General features: G+C 39.6%; 1 protein-coding gene across 5 annotated transcripts in view; it reads right to left on the bottom strand.

Moving 5' to 3' along the window:
* Positions 1 to 424: 424 nt before the first annotated feature.
* The window catches only part of bcam (basal cell adhesion molecule (Lutheran blood group)), a 51,600-nt gene continuing 35,283 nt past the window's right edge, over positions 425 to 16,741 (bottom strand). Inside the window, exons 7-17 of one of the 5 annotated variants that reach the window (XM_031289067.2) lie at positions 14,670 to 14,791; positions 14,379 to 14,520; positions 13,618 to 13,733; positions 12,176 to 12,317; positions 11,109 to 11,233; positions 10,225 to 10,366; positions 9,222 to 9,242; positions 8,507 to 8,539; positions 6,750 to 6,891; positions 5,001 to 5,100; positions 425 to 2,510 (exon numbers count right to left, since the gene is read on the bottom strand). In XM_031289067.2, coding sequence (XP_031144927.1) covers positions 2,508 to 2,510; positions 5,001 to 5,100; positions 6,750 to 6,891; positions 8,507 to 8,539; positions 9,222 to 9,242; positions 10,225 to 10,366; positions 11,109 to 11,233; positions 12,176 to 12,317; positions 13,618 to 13,733; positions 14,379 to 14,520; positions 14,670 to 14,791 — 1,088 coding nt within the window. In that variant the 3' untranslated portion in view covers positions 425 to 2,507. Of the gene's footprint in view, positions 2,511 to 5,000; positions 5,101 to 6,749; positions 6,892 to 8,506; positions 8,540 to 9,221; positions 9,246 to 10,224; positions 10,367 to 11,108; positions 11,234 to 12,175; positions 12,318 to 13,617; positions 13,734 to 14,378; positions 14,521 to 14,669; positions 14,792 to 16,741 lie in introns of all 5 variants that reach the window. The other 4 variants (XM_031289057.2, XM_031289084.2, XM_031289077.2 and 1 more) reach the window with 4 other exon arrangements.

Raw genomic sequence — 16,741 nt, forward strand, 5'->3', positions numbered from 1 at the left:
AACAAATCATGGGATCAATCAACATAGGGGAAATTTACATAATGTCGCATATCAAAGAGATTAAACTTTGGTGCAAGCTAGGAATCAATTTAGATGTCATCTTTTAGGAAATGTAAAAAAAAAAACATACACGGATGAATTACATCAAACTCTATTTGATTTCTGATTTGCTTTTTGGTCTGGTGTCAAGATTTTAGAGATGATGTTCAATGGTGTGTGAGGGTTTCATTTGCCTTATCATATGGCCAGACACACTTTCTCGCTCCCACAAAGTTGTGTATCTAAAAAAGCATACACAGTGAATTTCAAAACAAATTTAGTCCCATTAGTGATAATGATAAAGGAAATAACAGTGATATCACTAAAGAAATTACAAAACAGCAAATTGCCTGTTGCACATATGGGAATAAAAACACAAAGAATATAGTGTTGTGATTGGGTTTCTTGAGTTTTGTTTCATTATAAATTCTACACAGCTGGAACAAAATAAAAAGATACATCAACACACCACAGAGGTCACAACAGCGTACCACAAAATATACAGTATACAGTACAGAGAGAGAAATAAAGCACTGAGAATATCTCATAAAAAAGAAACCTAAATAAAAAACAAAAAAAAATCACTCTTCTCTCAGAGCGAGTGAAAAAGCATGGGAAAATGAAAACTCAGTAGTTCCAAAATTAAGAATCCCCCTTTCTAGAAAAAACACTTTTATACCACAATATTTTATATAAAACATTAAAAATCAAAACACAATGTCCCAAGTTCACTTATCTATCTTCGCCTGCCATCACAGGTTTGCTAACAGTCAATATGGCAAGATCAGTAGACCGACATTACAAAATAAAACGAGCCTTGTGGGCGGAGATAGTGGTTTGAGGTGACATTCTTTTTTAAAATCAAGGCCATTGGTTCCAGTGTACAACAAAGTAAAAGGGCACGTCAACCCGCTATCAAACCTCTCTGGCCTGCCGACAGTGTAGGGGAGAAACAGAAAAACACTCCTGCTGTGACACTCAAAAACTCTTCCATTTGGTAAAAATAAAAAGGTACATCAAATACTCCAGCAACAACCCCTGATCCCTCCCACACCTTCCCTCCTTCCCTTCCCTGCTTGTATCAAACTAGAGTGAACCTGTGCCAGTGATTTCTCCTAAAAGGTGAATCTGTGATTACTACGCCGCAGACCATCTAAGTCCCATTTTGTTGTCACAGGAAAAACGGCAACACAGCAGGCCACAGTTTGAGATTGTTGACCAATGACCATTTCGCCACCACTTTTACAGTGAAAGCTTATGATAATTGGGCTTTCTGAGCAGAACCGTAGCATGCTGTGCTTGTGAGAATGGTTTCACCCAGGAGTAGAGGACCGAAAGGCCGTGAAAGACTCGGTGAGAAATGAGAGCAATTATGGTCCCAGGCCAGCAGCTTAGTAACCACAAAGACTTTAAACTCCATCTAATGCACAGTACACCTCCTGCTTGATAGACAGGGTAATCGTAGTATCTGAATTTAAAGAGAAAACACAAGAGAGGAAAGTGAACAATTGATGTACTAACATAATATACAAGTATGCTGGAAATGGTAAAAACTAATTTGTACAACCTAATAGCTTGCCTGTTTGGTGGCTTTTTAGCTGGATTTAAGGCAAGCAAATTAAGAGAAAGGATTGGCATTATTAAATGCTTGGGCTGCTTCTTCAGAAAGCTAATTAGGGATATTGTAAAAAAAAAACCCAAAAAAAACAACATTCACAGGTGGCAAATATGCAATTAAGCAAACAGCACTAAAGCAAACACAGATCTTCTTTGAGCGGTAATGTTACAGCCGTGTGTGCCAAACAGTGTGTAGAGGGATTAAATGCTGTGAGCGTAAATCATCACTTGTTATTGAGGTGAATAAAAAAAGAGAATGGCACTGTGTGATAATCTTCCCCAATATACCCAGCAGAGAGCACCGGATTTAAGTGCAGACTCCAAGGCAGAATAGACATTCAGTGTTATACACTTGCATGCAGACACACGCTCCTGAAGAACAGTGTTTAATTTGGGGTAGATAAGAGAGATTCTGCCACTGTGTTTGGATTGTGTCAGCCACGCTTTGCTGTGCAGCTCTATTCTGCAGAGGAGTCGACCAAAGATGGGATTGGTGAGGAAGAATCAAAAGAAGCAATGATAATAACAATCTGATCCAGTGATGTTACATTGTGATTTTGCACATGTATGGTTTTACACCTGTGGTAGCATATATGGATGGAGTCTCTAAAAACAAAAGAATTAAAAGGAGAAACTCCATCTAAAAAGGTCTACTCCAGGTTATAAAACAAGCATAATCAATGCCAAACATGGTGTATCTCCCGAGGTTGCCAAAACAAACAAATGTCCATGTTCCACCTCTTGTTGTCCCACAATCTTGTGTAGTGAATAAAAATGAGCCCTGTTGTCTTCATAACTGTTCTCCTCCTTCCCTTCATCCCTCTGTCGGTTACTTTTACTGTCTTGTTTCATCACTGTCAGAGAGAAAAAGACACAAAGAACAATATGACCAATGTGCATCATTATAGATGGATATGTGCTTATAATGATAAGAAATACTGTATTTATGAGTTTCCAATATTTTTCTTTCAAACAACGGCCATGTAAATAAAATAAAAATAGATGTTTGTTGTTTAAACATACACAAAGCAAACTGAATGGATACCATTTTTTAACTTCATAAATAAATATTCTCTCTACATATTCATTCACAGCCTATTCAACAATTTGTCAGGCACTAATTAACAGTCGGTAACTTTTTGCATTTAGAGTACAGTAGCATTACATTCAAATAATTCATATTCACATTCTATATAACACTGTATGAATTGTTCAGGGTTTCATTGTTGCTGTTCATATTTAATATGTTTTCCTCATCAACTTGTGCAATAGAGAGGCAAAGTTAAAAAGACAAATTATTTTTTGTTTGAATTGAGCCATGAATTACACATTTGATGTTCATCAGTTTAATAGATAATTTCGCAAATCAAGAAAGTCAGTTTATTGTTACTGTTGAAGTATAAGACTGTGAAAATATGTAATTAGAAAGACTACACACTTCAAAGTTGCATGGATGACGTCCCGCTGAAGCTACGATGTCTCTGTGTATCGTACCGGGGATGTAACGTTACTCAAATGAGCAGAGGATATCATCATATTTGTAATCCATGGCTCAATTCAAATGGGATCAAAAAATAATTTGCTTCTCCCCGTTCACTACCGTTCATTATTTTTTTCTGAATTAAGGTCCCATGAGGTCCACCGGAAGGGGAGGGACTTCGCCTCTCTATACAATGGGTATTCAGGTTATTGGTCGATATGTGAAATCTAAATTAGTAAATAACCAAATGCTTATAAAACACACATTTTCTTCCATATGAAAACAATGTCATGTGTTCTGCAGCTGGCATTATAAGCTATTTGTGTATTTGATATAGTAAGACATTCTCCTGAATACATCTTTTGTAAAGTCAAGATTGAATTTCATAATAAAATTAAATATGTCTGTGGCTGTGGCCTTTTAGAAGACAGCTTAGAGGGTGATAATTATTTTAATGACATTTTAGGGAAGAAATGTCACTTGATAGCATATGGAGAGACTGACTTTTACTTCTTCATTATACTGTATCCATTTCAAAGGCAAAGAAAATGTGTCTGCAGTCTCCCTGCAGTTCTGAAATGTCTTGCTGTCAGTCGGTTCAGAAATCACATAAAACAAGACTTGCTTAAACTGGCTTTTACATTCACGTCAAATATGCCACTAATATAAATTTCATGATGAAATGTTTCACATTTGTGATGACATTTTCACATGACGCTGGTGCAGCTATCACACTCCATCGTTTGATCTGCAGGGACAGCTTTCTCAAACCTGCTTTCTTTGAACTAAAACTGACTTTAGACTCTCAATCAGCATGACTGATGTGTCTGAAGATATTTCTGCGGACTGTAAAGCTTGTGTTTATGTGTAGCTGATCGCATTCACTATGCAGTATCTTTGTAGGCATGTTTATGTCTACATGACCATTGCAATATATCCAAAGAGGATTGACTTTTTTACTGCTTTTAAGTTACTATTGCTTGCTGCTACACATCCAAATAATCAGAATGTACTTTATGTAACTACATTTACCAGCCAAGTTGAAGTAGTTCCACAAAAACATGACCAAAGGCTTTAGAGAGTTTATTTTTGTCTTCTGTGATGAGAATCTGCATCTTACAGGCCTGACCACAAACAGTGACTAAATGAAGAAATGTGACTAAATGGAATCTACTTTAATGTGAGAAGTCCTTTCAGATCAGAAATGGCTTTGCTTTCATCCACTACACTGTCCTTACTAGCTATAGAGTCCTTGACTGCATATCATTAGTCTATAGCATCATGAGTCACATTCATGAATGCAGAAGCAAGTAAGCTCACTACTAGTGTCGCATTGCCAGACCTCCCTCCACAGCGCTGTGGAGGAGGGTCTGGCTAGTCCACACAGCATTCCGGGATGGGAGAAAAACGTGCTCTGGTTTAGTGGCATTTCTTTAAACCAATCACAATCGTCATGGGCTAAGCCCCGGAAGGAACCACGGTGCCGCTGCAAAATAGCCTCGGGAAGGAACTTGTTTTGGTGAAACGTGTACGTTCAAAAGTTGTTTTAGTCGTGCAATAGAAAACTCAGATTGGACAGATAGTCTAGCTAGCTGTCTGGATTTACCCTACAGAGATCTGAGGAGCGGTTAACCATAGTCTTCATAAATCCACTGGTTTAAAATGCCAACACAAAGAAAGCGGAAGGAAATGGAAATCCGGCCGAAAAGAGGTGTACAATCTCAAGGGGTGCATCTGGCAGAATTTCAGGCAGCACCGGAGCAATCCCGGAAGTGGAACGTCAAGGTTATTGACTAGCTCACTGTTGACCAAAACCCAGGTCCATGACCGTTAACCCCTTGATGCCTGTGTCCATCGGCCTGACCTGTTCTGTGGACGGTCTCTTGTTGAGGAGACCGGCCTCTTCGTTGGCCTTGTCTGTCTTCATCTCCACCACAATGTCGTTGTTCACCTCTCCACTGGCCCTGCGGAGAGAGCCGGAGAGAAAAAGAAAGAACAGTGTAAGAAAAGTGAATTATTTGCATTGCCTCGAGTATTTGTTTTGTATAACTAATAGATCTGGATATTAGACTGTTAATATTAATGGACAGAGCATGTGTGGGGGATCTGCTATGAGTCGTTGAGTTTGCCGTTACGGGCGCAGCCATCGTGGTTGCGGATGTGACTATTTTAGACGAGAGGGAGGAGTGAGGGAGGAGTCATAGACTGTGGCTGCTATCTGACTGTGACGTTAGCTGAGAGTTGGCAACACTGCTTACACTCTACGTTACACACTTTCACTGGCAATCTGGATGCAACTGCTGCTGAAAGCTAGCCTACATAATTCGAGGTAAGATTTAGCTTCGCTAGGTTTTAAATATATCTTTGTCCCATAGCTATATTACATATAAGACTAGACCTAGACTATAAGGCTATCACATCACACTGTCAATCACATCATAGCCACGCCCTAAAACACCCCCTGCTTTATCATCGATTTTAAAATCAACGAGACCATAATTCAAAAAATGAACATCATTCTGTATTGCAGAAGACTTGAAATCAGTGATTGAGACCATAAACTCATTATGAAAATGTTTACTGAGGTAATAAATCAAGTGAGAAGTGGGTCACTTTCTCATAGACTTCTATAGACAGACCTCCTTTCGAAACCGCACGTGTCGCCCCCTGCTGGAATTCAGATAGAATACAGGTTTAAGGCACTTCTGCATTTGTAGCACTTCGCCGAACTGGATGCTTTGTCCATTAATATTAACAGTCTATGATCTGGACATGACTACAGCATGTTGATTTCTGTTTTGACTTCTACAGAATGTGTTTGACACAAAGAAGAATACTGGACTGCTTTAAAGGCCATTTACTTTTAACATTTTGTTTACAGTTCTCAGCAATGAATGGGGTATACTGTAACTATTTTTTTAAGGTTTACAAATCTACGATACGATAAAACTGCTCTTCCTGCTAATTAAGATATCCTGACTGAAATATAACAAACTTCAAACGCTGTCAGAGTGAAAACACTCAAATCAGGCAAAAAAAATGAAAGTCACATTTTAAGTGTATTATCATAAATGGATCAAATTCAGACAAATTTTGAGTCTGAGGTTGTTTCTTTGTTGCACCAAAATGTGGCATTTTATTTGACAAATGGGGAACCTCAGCATGTTGCTCGGCATTATGTAAAGGAGTGGAGCGATCAAGACTATTGGCAGCTATGTTTCACATCATTTTATTCTACTCTTCTGTAGAAATGTGGCATTTTTTCTCATCCAAGAATCTTGTAATTCCTTGTAAATCGCACACATCTCTAACTTTTATTTTTCTTGGATTTATTTATCCATAAAATTACTGATTCTATTTTTCAACATTTTTCTCTTTGTATTGATGGTACACATGCTGGAACATGCCACACTTCTTTTATCATCACTGTTTTCTTTGTAGAGCCCATCATAAATCTACTTCAGAAGAGTTTGTTTCAAATTTTTTTTCACAAAGAACATCCTTACAAAAGCACCACAGTGTAGTAGTACCTTTTGTGGTTATTGAGAATCACAACCTACATTAATCCCTTCTGTTCCTTCCCTCGCTCCCTTCTCCCCTCTTCTCTACTCACACTTCCTTCTTGTCCTTCTTGCTGCAGGGCAGCTTCCTCTTCTTGTTCAGGAAGTAGATGAGAGCCACCATCAGCAGGAGCAGCAGAACGCACACCACCACAGCTATAACCACCCCGCTGGAGCCTCCCTGTTGCTTGTCAGCTACAGCGCCGCGATGGAGGGACACATGGAGGGAGGGATAGAGGGGTGGAGAGTTGGTGGAGGGAGGATAGAGGTGGGAGGAATACATGGGGGGAGAAGGGGAGTGAAGGATTAATCACAGTGGAGGAGGTGGGAGGAAGAAGGGGGAGTTTTTGATTTTGAAGGGGTAGTGGTAGTAAGAGGGGAACCATGAGGGGTGTGGAGGGAGGCAAGGGGAGGAAATTAAGTTAATTTAGGGTACCACAGGAGGGAGAAAAGAAGTGATGGGATGGGTAGGGAAGGATGGAGAGAGGGAGAGGATGGGTGTCCAGATAAAGACAATGAATGAGAGGAGAAGGAGGGGGGAGTGGGGTTAGTCTAACTTTTGAATGCAATGACTGAAAAGTGATGGGACCCAAAAAGGGGCCTATATACTCACAGATAATACTAGACAGCTGACCAGAGCCAGAAAACAACACGGAACATACTCACCTAGCCATCTACACTTGTATTACTATACTTGTGAGGACATGACACTACAATGATTTTATCAGATTTTATGTCGTTCAACATAAATTATAATATTATATATAAAGACCAGTATCGACACCACTTTATACAATGGCCATTGAGAATACTTATTTGTAATTGGCTGGCTGGTGTCCCTTAAAGGAATAGATCAACATTTTGGGAAATACGCTTGTTCGCTTTCTTGCCTGAGAAGATCGATACCACAGTTTCATCTGTTACGTTAAAGGTTAGCTTAGCTTAGCTTAGCATAAAGACTGAAAACAGGGGGAAACAGCTAGCCTGGCTCTGCCAAAAGGTTAATGGGAATATGCCTAGCAACACCTCTAACTAAAGCTCACCAATTCTCACGTTATATCTATTTTGTTTAATGGTTTTACCGGGGGCTATGTGGTGGACTATTTCTTGATGGGGAGGAGTGACTTCCTGCAATCTCCACTGGTTGCCTGGCAACTTCAAGGTGATGACAAGAGTCCAGGTCCATCATATGATTATATGAATATTCCTTTAAAATTGTACCTCAACATGAGTTAAATTAGCTGCAAACAAACTTGAAAAATGGATGCAAATTTGAATAAAACTTCTCTCTCTTTTTTGACTGTGATGAGTGGCTGCGTTCTGCTGTGTCCAAGGTGGAGGAAAGCTTCTTTGCCTCCGTATTGTCCATCTATGTTCTTATATCAGGAAACCTTTCCAACAAAAGCAATGTAATAGTAAATTGACAATTTGGGGATTTTGGACAAAACAAGACGTGAGGAAGTCAACTTAGGCTTTTGAAGATTGTAACAGTTGTTTCTCACTGTTTTCTGACATTTAAGAGACCAAATGAATCACTGATTAAATGAGAAAATAATCAGCTGATTAATCGAAAAGAAAAGTCATTTTTAAACTTCAAGTGCTGATGGTTAGTCATCACAATGTACCTTCCTTTTAAAGTCCTAATTTAAAGTCTGTCCTCTTCACTATAGTAATACAAGTACAGATACACAAACACATTAGCTCTTGTAAACACAAATACATTAACTTGTGTGACATAAATACACACACACAGTGACTTACAGTTCTAGACGAACGCCAAACACATGTGAATAGGGTTAGCGATACAGACCTGACTTAAGCACAGGGTTTCCAGAGAGCAGCACTTTGAGAGAAAGAGAGATTCTCAGTCTCATAGCATAGCAAGCAACAATCACAACACACACACACACCACTAAGAGCATATGCACATAAAAGCTAAGGTTACTAAATCCTACACACACAGCACCCCGGCGAGTGGAAACGGCGAAAAGGAAAAGTGAGAAATAAGAAGGCAGTCGGAAAGAAGAGGTGACCAAAAAGGAGACACAGTGACGAAACAAAGAGAGGAAAGAATAGAATAGAATAGAATATATTCCTTTATTGTCCCCAAGGGGCCACAAAAAGTTGTAGTAGCATCCACAAAATATAGGACAGACATCATACAAAGGTGACAAGAGAAGAAGAATAACAATTTACAATATCCACAGTGTTCGGTAGCAAGAGGGCAAATATACAAGATTACAGTACAGCTGAGGAAGTTGTGTGTATGTGTGCGTGTGTGTATGTGTGTGTGTGTGTCTGTGTGTGTGTGTGTGTGTGTGTGTGTGTGTGTGTGTGTGTGTGTGTGTGTGTGTGTGTGTGTGTGTGTGTGTGTGTGTGTGTGTGTGTGTGAGAGAGAGACTGATTGAGGGGCCGGGGCAAGAGGAGATGAAAGGAGGAGGGATTTCTAAGTTACAGGGTCTGTACAACAAAGAGTCCTGAGAGAAGAAGGGAGGAGAGGAGGAGGAGAAGGGAGAAGGCTGTACCTCTGTCAGCCGTGTTGTCAATTGCTGCAAGAGAGGAGAAGAGTAGGAAGAAAGGGATTAGTTTGCAGGTTCCTTGTGTACTGTGTATGCAATGTCTATATTGCTTGATGTCTGTATGAGTTGATTTGGTGGGAATTAATTCATTGGGGATTAATATCAATCAATCAATCAATCAAATGTTATTTAAAGTGTAAAATCACCATGGTCTCAATGCACTCTACAATTAAAGGAACACAGAAATACAGACAGCAACAAAACAATTGAACAGCATTAAAGCAGTAATAATAAACAATACAAAACCAGCAACATAGGAAAATAAGTGAAAAAGGTATGTATGGTTGGCTGTAGTATAATGAGTAGAGTTGGGTTTTCAATCTAGATTTAAAAATGTCAACTGAGTGAGCTTCTTTAACATGTAGTGGGAGGCCATTCCAAAAATGAAGGGCAAGGTAGGAGAATGCTCTACAACCAACTGATGTGGATAGGGGAATGACCAGGAGACCAGCATCAAGGGAGCGGAGAGTGCGTGCCGGTGTATATGGTGTAATAAACTCAGATAAATAAGGTGGTGCGAGTCCATGCAGGGCCTTTTATGTTAAAAGAAGAACCTTAAAATCAGCTCTAGCTTGCACTGGGAGCCAGTGAAAAGAGGCCAGAATGGGTTTCATGTGATCATATTTTCTAGTTTTTGTCAGGATTCAGGCTGCAGTGTTCTGAGCAAGTGGAAGGCCTCTAGAGGCACAATTTGGAAGACCAGAAAAAAGGACATTGCAGTAATGAAGTCGGGAAGACACAAATGCATGGATTACAGTTTCAGCATCACCAAACGATAAGATGGGTCGAATCTTTGCAATGTTACTGAGATGGGAAAATGCTGTCCTTTTTTCAACTTCTGAATCTAATCTAATTGAAACATCAAAAGCCAGCAGTGAAGAAAACATGAAAGGGAAGGAGGGAGGAAGGTAAAGTAGCATCAGCGTTGCCGCCATTTCCTGACACTGACCTCTTTTGAGAGATACCACGAAGGTCTTGCTATCTGTTCCGTGCTGGTTGGAGACCTCGCAGATCGCCCCATCCTTCATGACCGCGGCCGTGGCTTGTAGGGTCACGGTGCTCACAACCTTGTTCCCTTCCACTGACACTGACTGGCAGGAGAGAGATGACAGGAGGACAACATGAGTTTTACACATTCCCTCATCATTTCTTGCATACATTTTAAATTTGTCACACAAATTCCTTTTAATATTTTTTGAACTGATTCTCTCTTTGTCTAAATACGTCGGGTTCCTATCATTTTGCACACTCCAGTGATGCTTTATTCCATATTTCTTCATTCTCATTTATACATCAAGATCTGCTGTTGAAAATGGTCAGCTGTGCAAGCTTAAATCGATCTCCTCTTTGATCTTACATAAATCACTTTTTGCTTCTAAGAAATGTTCAAATCTTTCAGAAGGATCATAAAAGTTTCATCTCATTTTATCCCTTTATTTTATGTAATATTTCAATCATGAAGCTGTGTTCCCCCTGTAGTTTTCTGTAAAGCTGCTTCGTATGGGATTTTCTTTTCAACTTTATTACATCAATATGAAATATTAGAATAAAATATTACTTTCTGTAGCCCCGTGCTGTTTCTCTCCCTCCTTTTTCTATTGCTTTTCAAGTTTAACAACCAGCCTACCAACAAGAACTTCGAATGTAATGAAAAACCATGCTTCAAATTTTACATATTGACTCAAATGAAAGCACTGATAGTGAAAGCTCAAAGTTTTCCTCTGGTTTTATAGTTTTACTTCTGCAATCCCTTCCAGGGAAGCACCAATTGCATCTAGAGTGATTCCTGGTAATACGATGTTGCTTGTCTCGATTGTGTTTTTACATCCGTACCTCTTTTCCTGAGGGCTTCCAGGTGAACTGAGGGGCAGGAGAGCCGTAGGCCGAGCACTTCAGAGTCACCATGTCTCCTTCCTTCCCCACCTCTCCAACAGCAGGATTCTCAATCATCGGCTTTCCTGGAAAGGGTGTGAGAAGTGAACAGCCAACCCTAACCCTTAACCCTAACCCTAGCCAGTGAACAGGGTGAACTTGTGGTATAAACAACAAAGCAAAAGCTCGAACACACACACACACAGATGGGGTGAGGTGGGGAGTGTGTGTGGGTGAGGGCCTACAAGAATCAGAAGTCATCTTGACTATAAATATAAAACACACTGGGTTAAGTTCACTCAACTTAAGAGTCAGAGTACAAAAATGTTTAAGGCTGCTCCCAGTAAGCTTGTTCCTAACAAGAGTGCCAGGGGTATCTCAACTCAATACTAACCTTTATTTTGGTTAATGCGTTTTCATTATTATGATAATTAACATGTTTTAAAGAAACACAGTTTCCGCCAGGCCTGTTTTCTTCAAATTACAACTCATCATTTGAAGTAAAAATAACTCATGTTTATAAGTTCTGAAGTGGTCTGAGAGTGAGATCTGATTGAAATAAATGTTTATGCAAAGGTTATGACAAAATATGAGTTGTTTCCACTGATTATGTTATACAGTGCACTAATGGATACTGAAACTAAATTATCAACAAAGTAAGAAGCCACACCTTCTCTCAGTTGCATCCATGAACCTCCTTCCTCTGACTGAAACAATACCAGGCACACCTTAACACCGACTATTGTTATTATCCTGTGTGTGTGTGTGTGTGTGTGTGTGTGTGTGTGTGTGTGTGTGTGTGTGTGTGTGTGTGTGTGTGTGTATAGTTGCTATGTAAATGTAGCAGTGGAAACACAATGCTGTATTTGTACTGTATGCGTGTGTGACTGTGCATGAAAAAAATAGCAATACAGATGCGGATGTGATTGAAATCTTAAGTTCAATCTGGTATAAACACAGTATTTTTGGTTTTCCTTCGGTAGGCTGTGCATGAGGTATGTGTATATATGTTTATATGAGTGTGTTACCTTTGACAGTGAGGTTCACACTGGCCTGGGCTGTTAGTCCTGGCACAGATGGCACAGCTCCAACACACATGTACTCTCCAGCTTTATCATAGGAAACATCTTGTATTGACAGCGTGCCGTCCTGTGAGAGCACCTCAGAGCCCTGGAGTACCACACAAAAACAGAAATAAAACCAATTGGAGTCACTCCATCAGCCTTCAATTCATTCGTTGTATTCTCTGCATGTGAATATGAGAGTAAACAGCTTTGTGAATATCTGGTTTGAAGGCGTGCTGCTATGCTGGGAAAGCAGAAAAACCTTCACACACACTGTTCCAAAGCACAGTGATAACAGATCAAAGTCTGTCCTCCATGACGAACCTGTCTCTTTCAATTCCTCTCAACTTCTTCTCCTAGGTATCCTTCTTACTAAGAACAAACACTGTCTCTAGCTAGAAAAGCAGCAGTCGGTGAGTTTCTATCACACCCAGGAGACACAACAATAGATGCACAGGCTACAACAACAGGCTTGACACAGGAGGAACATTCTGCACATAACAAGTGGAGGAGAGGAGATGAATACCAAAACACCAGAAACACCACTGCTACAACACTGACTTGTGGTTGAACAGTTTAACAAATTGTCTTTTCTTTGGTATGTTTACTGTGGAAAATCTCACAGAAAAAACAGAAGGAGTGCTTGTTTGTTGCTATTGCCTTTAGCCTGCTGCACACAGAGTACGCAAACTCCTAATTGTTTGAATTAACTATAATGATAATCAGCTGTTGCCCTTCTAGCAGGTTTACACATGAACTCAGACTGTCGCATGAGACAAAGTCATCCTGCTACTGTAAATCATACATAATATATACTGAACTTGCCTGTTTCCTACACAGGTGGAAGTCCAATTTAATTTATACTAACTACATAATTCTTGAGATGTATAATGAATTATATACGATTAGTATTTGATACAATACTACATTTAATAGTGTACGTATGGTTTTGTGTTCACAAAATGACAACAGACACCAGTGTCTCTTCTCCAGTTGCTACTATTGGACACAATGCAGCTTGTGTAGCAGGGCCACAACTGTCTTTAAAGGGAGCAATGCTCCCAATCCAAAGGCTCCAGTGTTGGATGGCAGCTGCACACTATGGAAGTTACTGTATGTGTCACATTATGAAATTTAGTCTGGGAACAAAATCTTGCATCAAAGCGGAATCAGAATCACAAAATGTCCAAATATGGAGCCCCAGAAAGGACTGAATACTTGTTCAACATTGAGCTGTTGCTGTGAATATGCAAGAATGACTGCTTTTGAATAATGGTTATCTAAGTATGCTCTGAAATAATTAGGTGGAAAGATGATGAAAAGAGCAATGCTCTGTGTTCCTAGAAATACACCACTTTTCCGTGAAAGGAGAAGGAAAGGAAGGTTGAGAGAGAAATGGAGCACACCTTTTTCCACTGAACAGTGTGCCCAGCAGAGGCCTTGGTTTTACACTGCCACTCCACTTTGTCTCCAAGCATGACGACTTGAGGTTGGGCAGGGCTGATGCTCACTGGGTCGATGTCTGACAAAGAAAATGGAAAGCAATTAAGCGAGAGGAAGACACATGAAATCTGAGGCCTTCCATATATTCTAAGGAGTTAAAGAAGTGCCACTTGGAATCAAAATGTTTCTCATTGCTTGAACAACCATGTAATAAGGCTGTTAAAACGACTCTACCAAGCAGAATATATAAAACATTTTTTATTAAGTACAAAGCTAATGCACTTACTCTGAAGTTAAGCCCATTTCGAAGCCCACGTTAAGTTTATTCCATGCTATTTCTAGGCTATCTCTGCTTAATGTGTGTGATAAAATCGAATTAGGGAGTGTAGTTGGGATAGCATTAAAGTAACAGATGAACTGTGAAAAATTGAATTGGATATCAGCCTCCTGAAAGGATTCCATTAAAGCTCATTCCATTATAACCCTTTTAATTCTATGATTTACTGATGAAAAGAAAGGCTTACCGCAAAGCTGAAACTGCACAGAAGGTTAATTGTTCTTTATGTGTTTCCTTATCCTGCAGTTGTGTGTGTTTGTCTGTGTGTGTGTGTGTGTGTGTGTGTGTGTGTGTGTGTGTGTGTGTGTGTGTGTGTGTGTGTGTGTGTGTGTGTGTGTGTGTGTGTGTGTGTGTGTGTGTGTGTGTGTGTGTCTTTGGCTCACTCACAGTTGACAGTGAGGGTGATCGTTCCACTCAGGTCAGCCTCCAGGTTATCGAAGTCTGTGGCTTTGCACTTGTACACACCACTATCTGTGCGCTTGACAGACTTCAGCATCAGGAGACCACCCTGACCATTGATGTCTTTTCCCTGAAAGTGGAAGAGCCGGGACCGGCAGAGAGAAAGACACGAGTACTGACTGAGTGAGAGAGTAACAAAGATAATCAAACTTGTGTAAAAAAGTTGGGATACATATAGCACAAACAGAAAAAAACTCTCTCAAACAAACTGACACGTACATCTTTAGCAAAGTCAAACTCGGGCTGAGGGTTTCCGTCAGTCTCACACTTCATGGTAACAGTATCGCCCTCTTTGACTGGACTAGTGTTGAGTAGAGAAAAGGTTGCTTTCTCAGAAGGATCTAGATGGACGAGAACAGACATGCAACAGGTGAAAATTCCTCCTTTGGATACATTTACACTGTTATACAGTATGTCATCAATCAAAGACGCATTCCAGACGGGATGTTTTACTTTTACTTTACTGTCAGTACTTCCTCCTTTCCTTGCCTCATCATTCTTCTTCCACTGAATATTAAATTTCACTACAGTGCTTAGCAGGATTAAAGATATGCAACCAATAAAGATAACACTAATAGCTGTTTGTTGACAATGTTTAATTTCAAAGGGCATGAGTTTTTCTTAAAATGAAAAAGTAACATGAGGATGGACAGAGAGGACAGAGAGCGGCTTACAGATAATGCATAAATAAATAGATTCATTTTCTTTAGCCTTTTTAGGCTCCTTATGAATGTGAGTCGGTTCACCACTTGGGTCCAGACTAATACACTGTGTGTGTGTGTGTGTGTGTGTGTGTGTGTGTGTGTGTGTGTGTGTGTGTGTGTGTGTGTGTGTGTGTGTTGGTTAGAACAACACTGGTAACACTATGGTAAGGGTACATGAATTATTATGAATTCATGCATTAATTAATTGATGTATGTATTATTATGCATTATGTAATTAATGATTTATGTGTTAATTAATTCCTTAATATTTGACGTGTTCATAGTCTGTGATTTGTGACCTCATACATGAACAACACAACTAAAGCAATAGGTACTTGGGCACATCATTATGAATTATGATTTATTAAGCATTATTTATTTTTCTGCAAAAAAAATGTTTTGGTCATCACTGCACAAATTCTGATTTGAACACAACTTGTGCATAAAGATGTAGCCACCTTACCTAATGCTTTAGTTGATATGTTGTTCATGCATGTGCATGAGGTCATGAATGAGAGGCTATGAACTCATGTCAATTCCTGATGATTCATAAGATATAAAAGAATGAAGTAATGCACAAATCATTAATTAATTTATGCATGAATTCATAATGCATGTACCCTTACCGTAAAGTGTTACCATAACTTTAGTTCAAGCCTGTGGCAGCAGTTCCAAATAATTTGTTTAGTGCCATGCAATGAAAAATACCTTTTCACAAAGTTTTTCACAAGTTCAGTGGGTGAATATTTCAAGAGAATGCTTCAATTCTGAAAAATAAAGTTGGTCCCACACGAAACTCACTCAATGTCTTTTTAATAGCCTATTATTTCTTAGATATGTAGGCTACATACCAAGAAAATTCATGAATATTAACTAAGATACCCCATTATGTTGTGAGCAGTAGGCCTATGTGTGCTCTTGGCAAAATTGTGTCTAATCTGTCTGTGTCTATGTCTGACCTGGGCTGGCACATGTTCACGTTAAAAAGCGTGTGCGTGCACGAGCATTACGGTCACCTGGTTTTAGTTCCGGGAAATCTGGTCACCCTAAGCATGGCTGTTGACTCTTCTTATTATAATATGGAACAACTTACCTCAAAACTGAGGTGCCCCAACACATTTTTCATGGCATGACATAATAAACCATATTATGCAAATATCGTATGTGTTTACTAGCACAATCATAGCTCATGGACGTACAGTAAAATAGCAGAGCAAATAGCACACAACAGCAAAAAAGACTGGAGTCTTTTATTATTATCTTTTTAGTGATTTGTCCCTTTTTCTCTTCAATGTGCCTGGTCTGATAAGAAACTGTCCCTTGATAACCAAACAGCTAACTCACACTGCTAAAGGTGGTGCTAAAGTGGTGCTGAAGTGGTCGGGGCAATCGTTGACATTTAAAGCAATAGTTTGACATTTTGGGAAATACATTTATTCAGTTTCTTGCTAAGAGATGAGAGGATCGATACCACTCATGTCTGTCCAGCAAATATAATGCTACATCCAGCAGTGGGATTGCTTAGCTTAGCATAAATACTGAAAACGGGGAAACAGCTAGCTTGGCTCTGTTCGGAGCACCTGTAAA

Source organism: Sander lucioperca, chromosome 10 (genome assembly GCF_008315115.2).
Source record: "Sander lucioperca isolate FBNREF2018 chromosome 10, SLUC_FBN_1.2, whole genome shotgun sequence".
Classification (NCBI taxonomy): Eukaryota; Metazoa; Chordata; class Actinopteri; order Perciformes; family Percidae; genus Sander; species Sander lucioperca.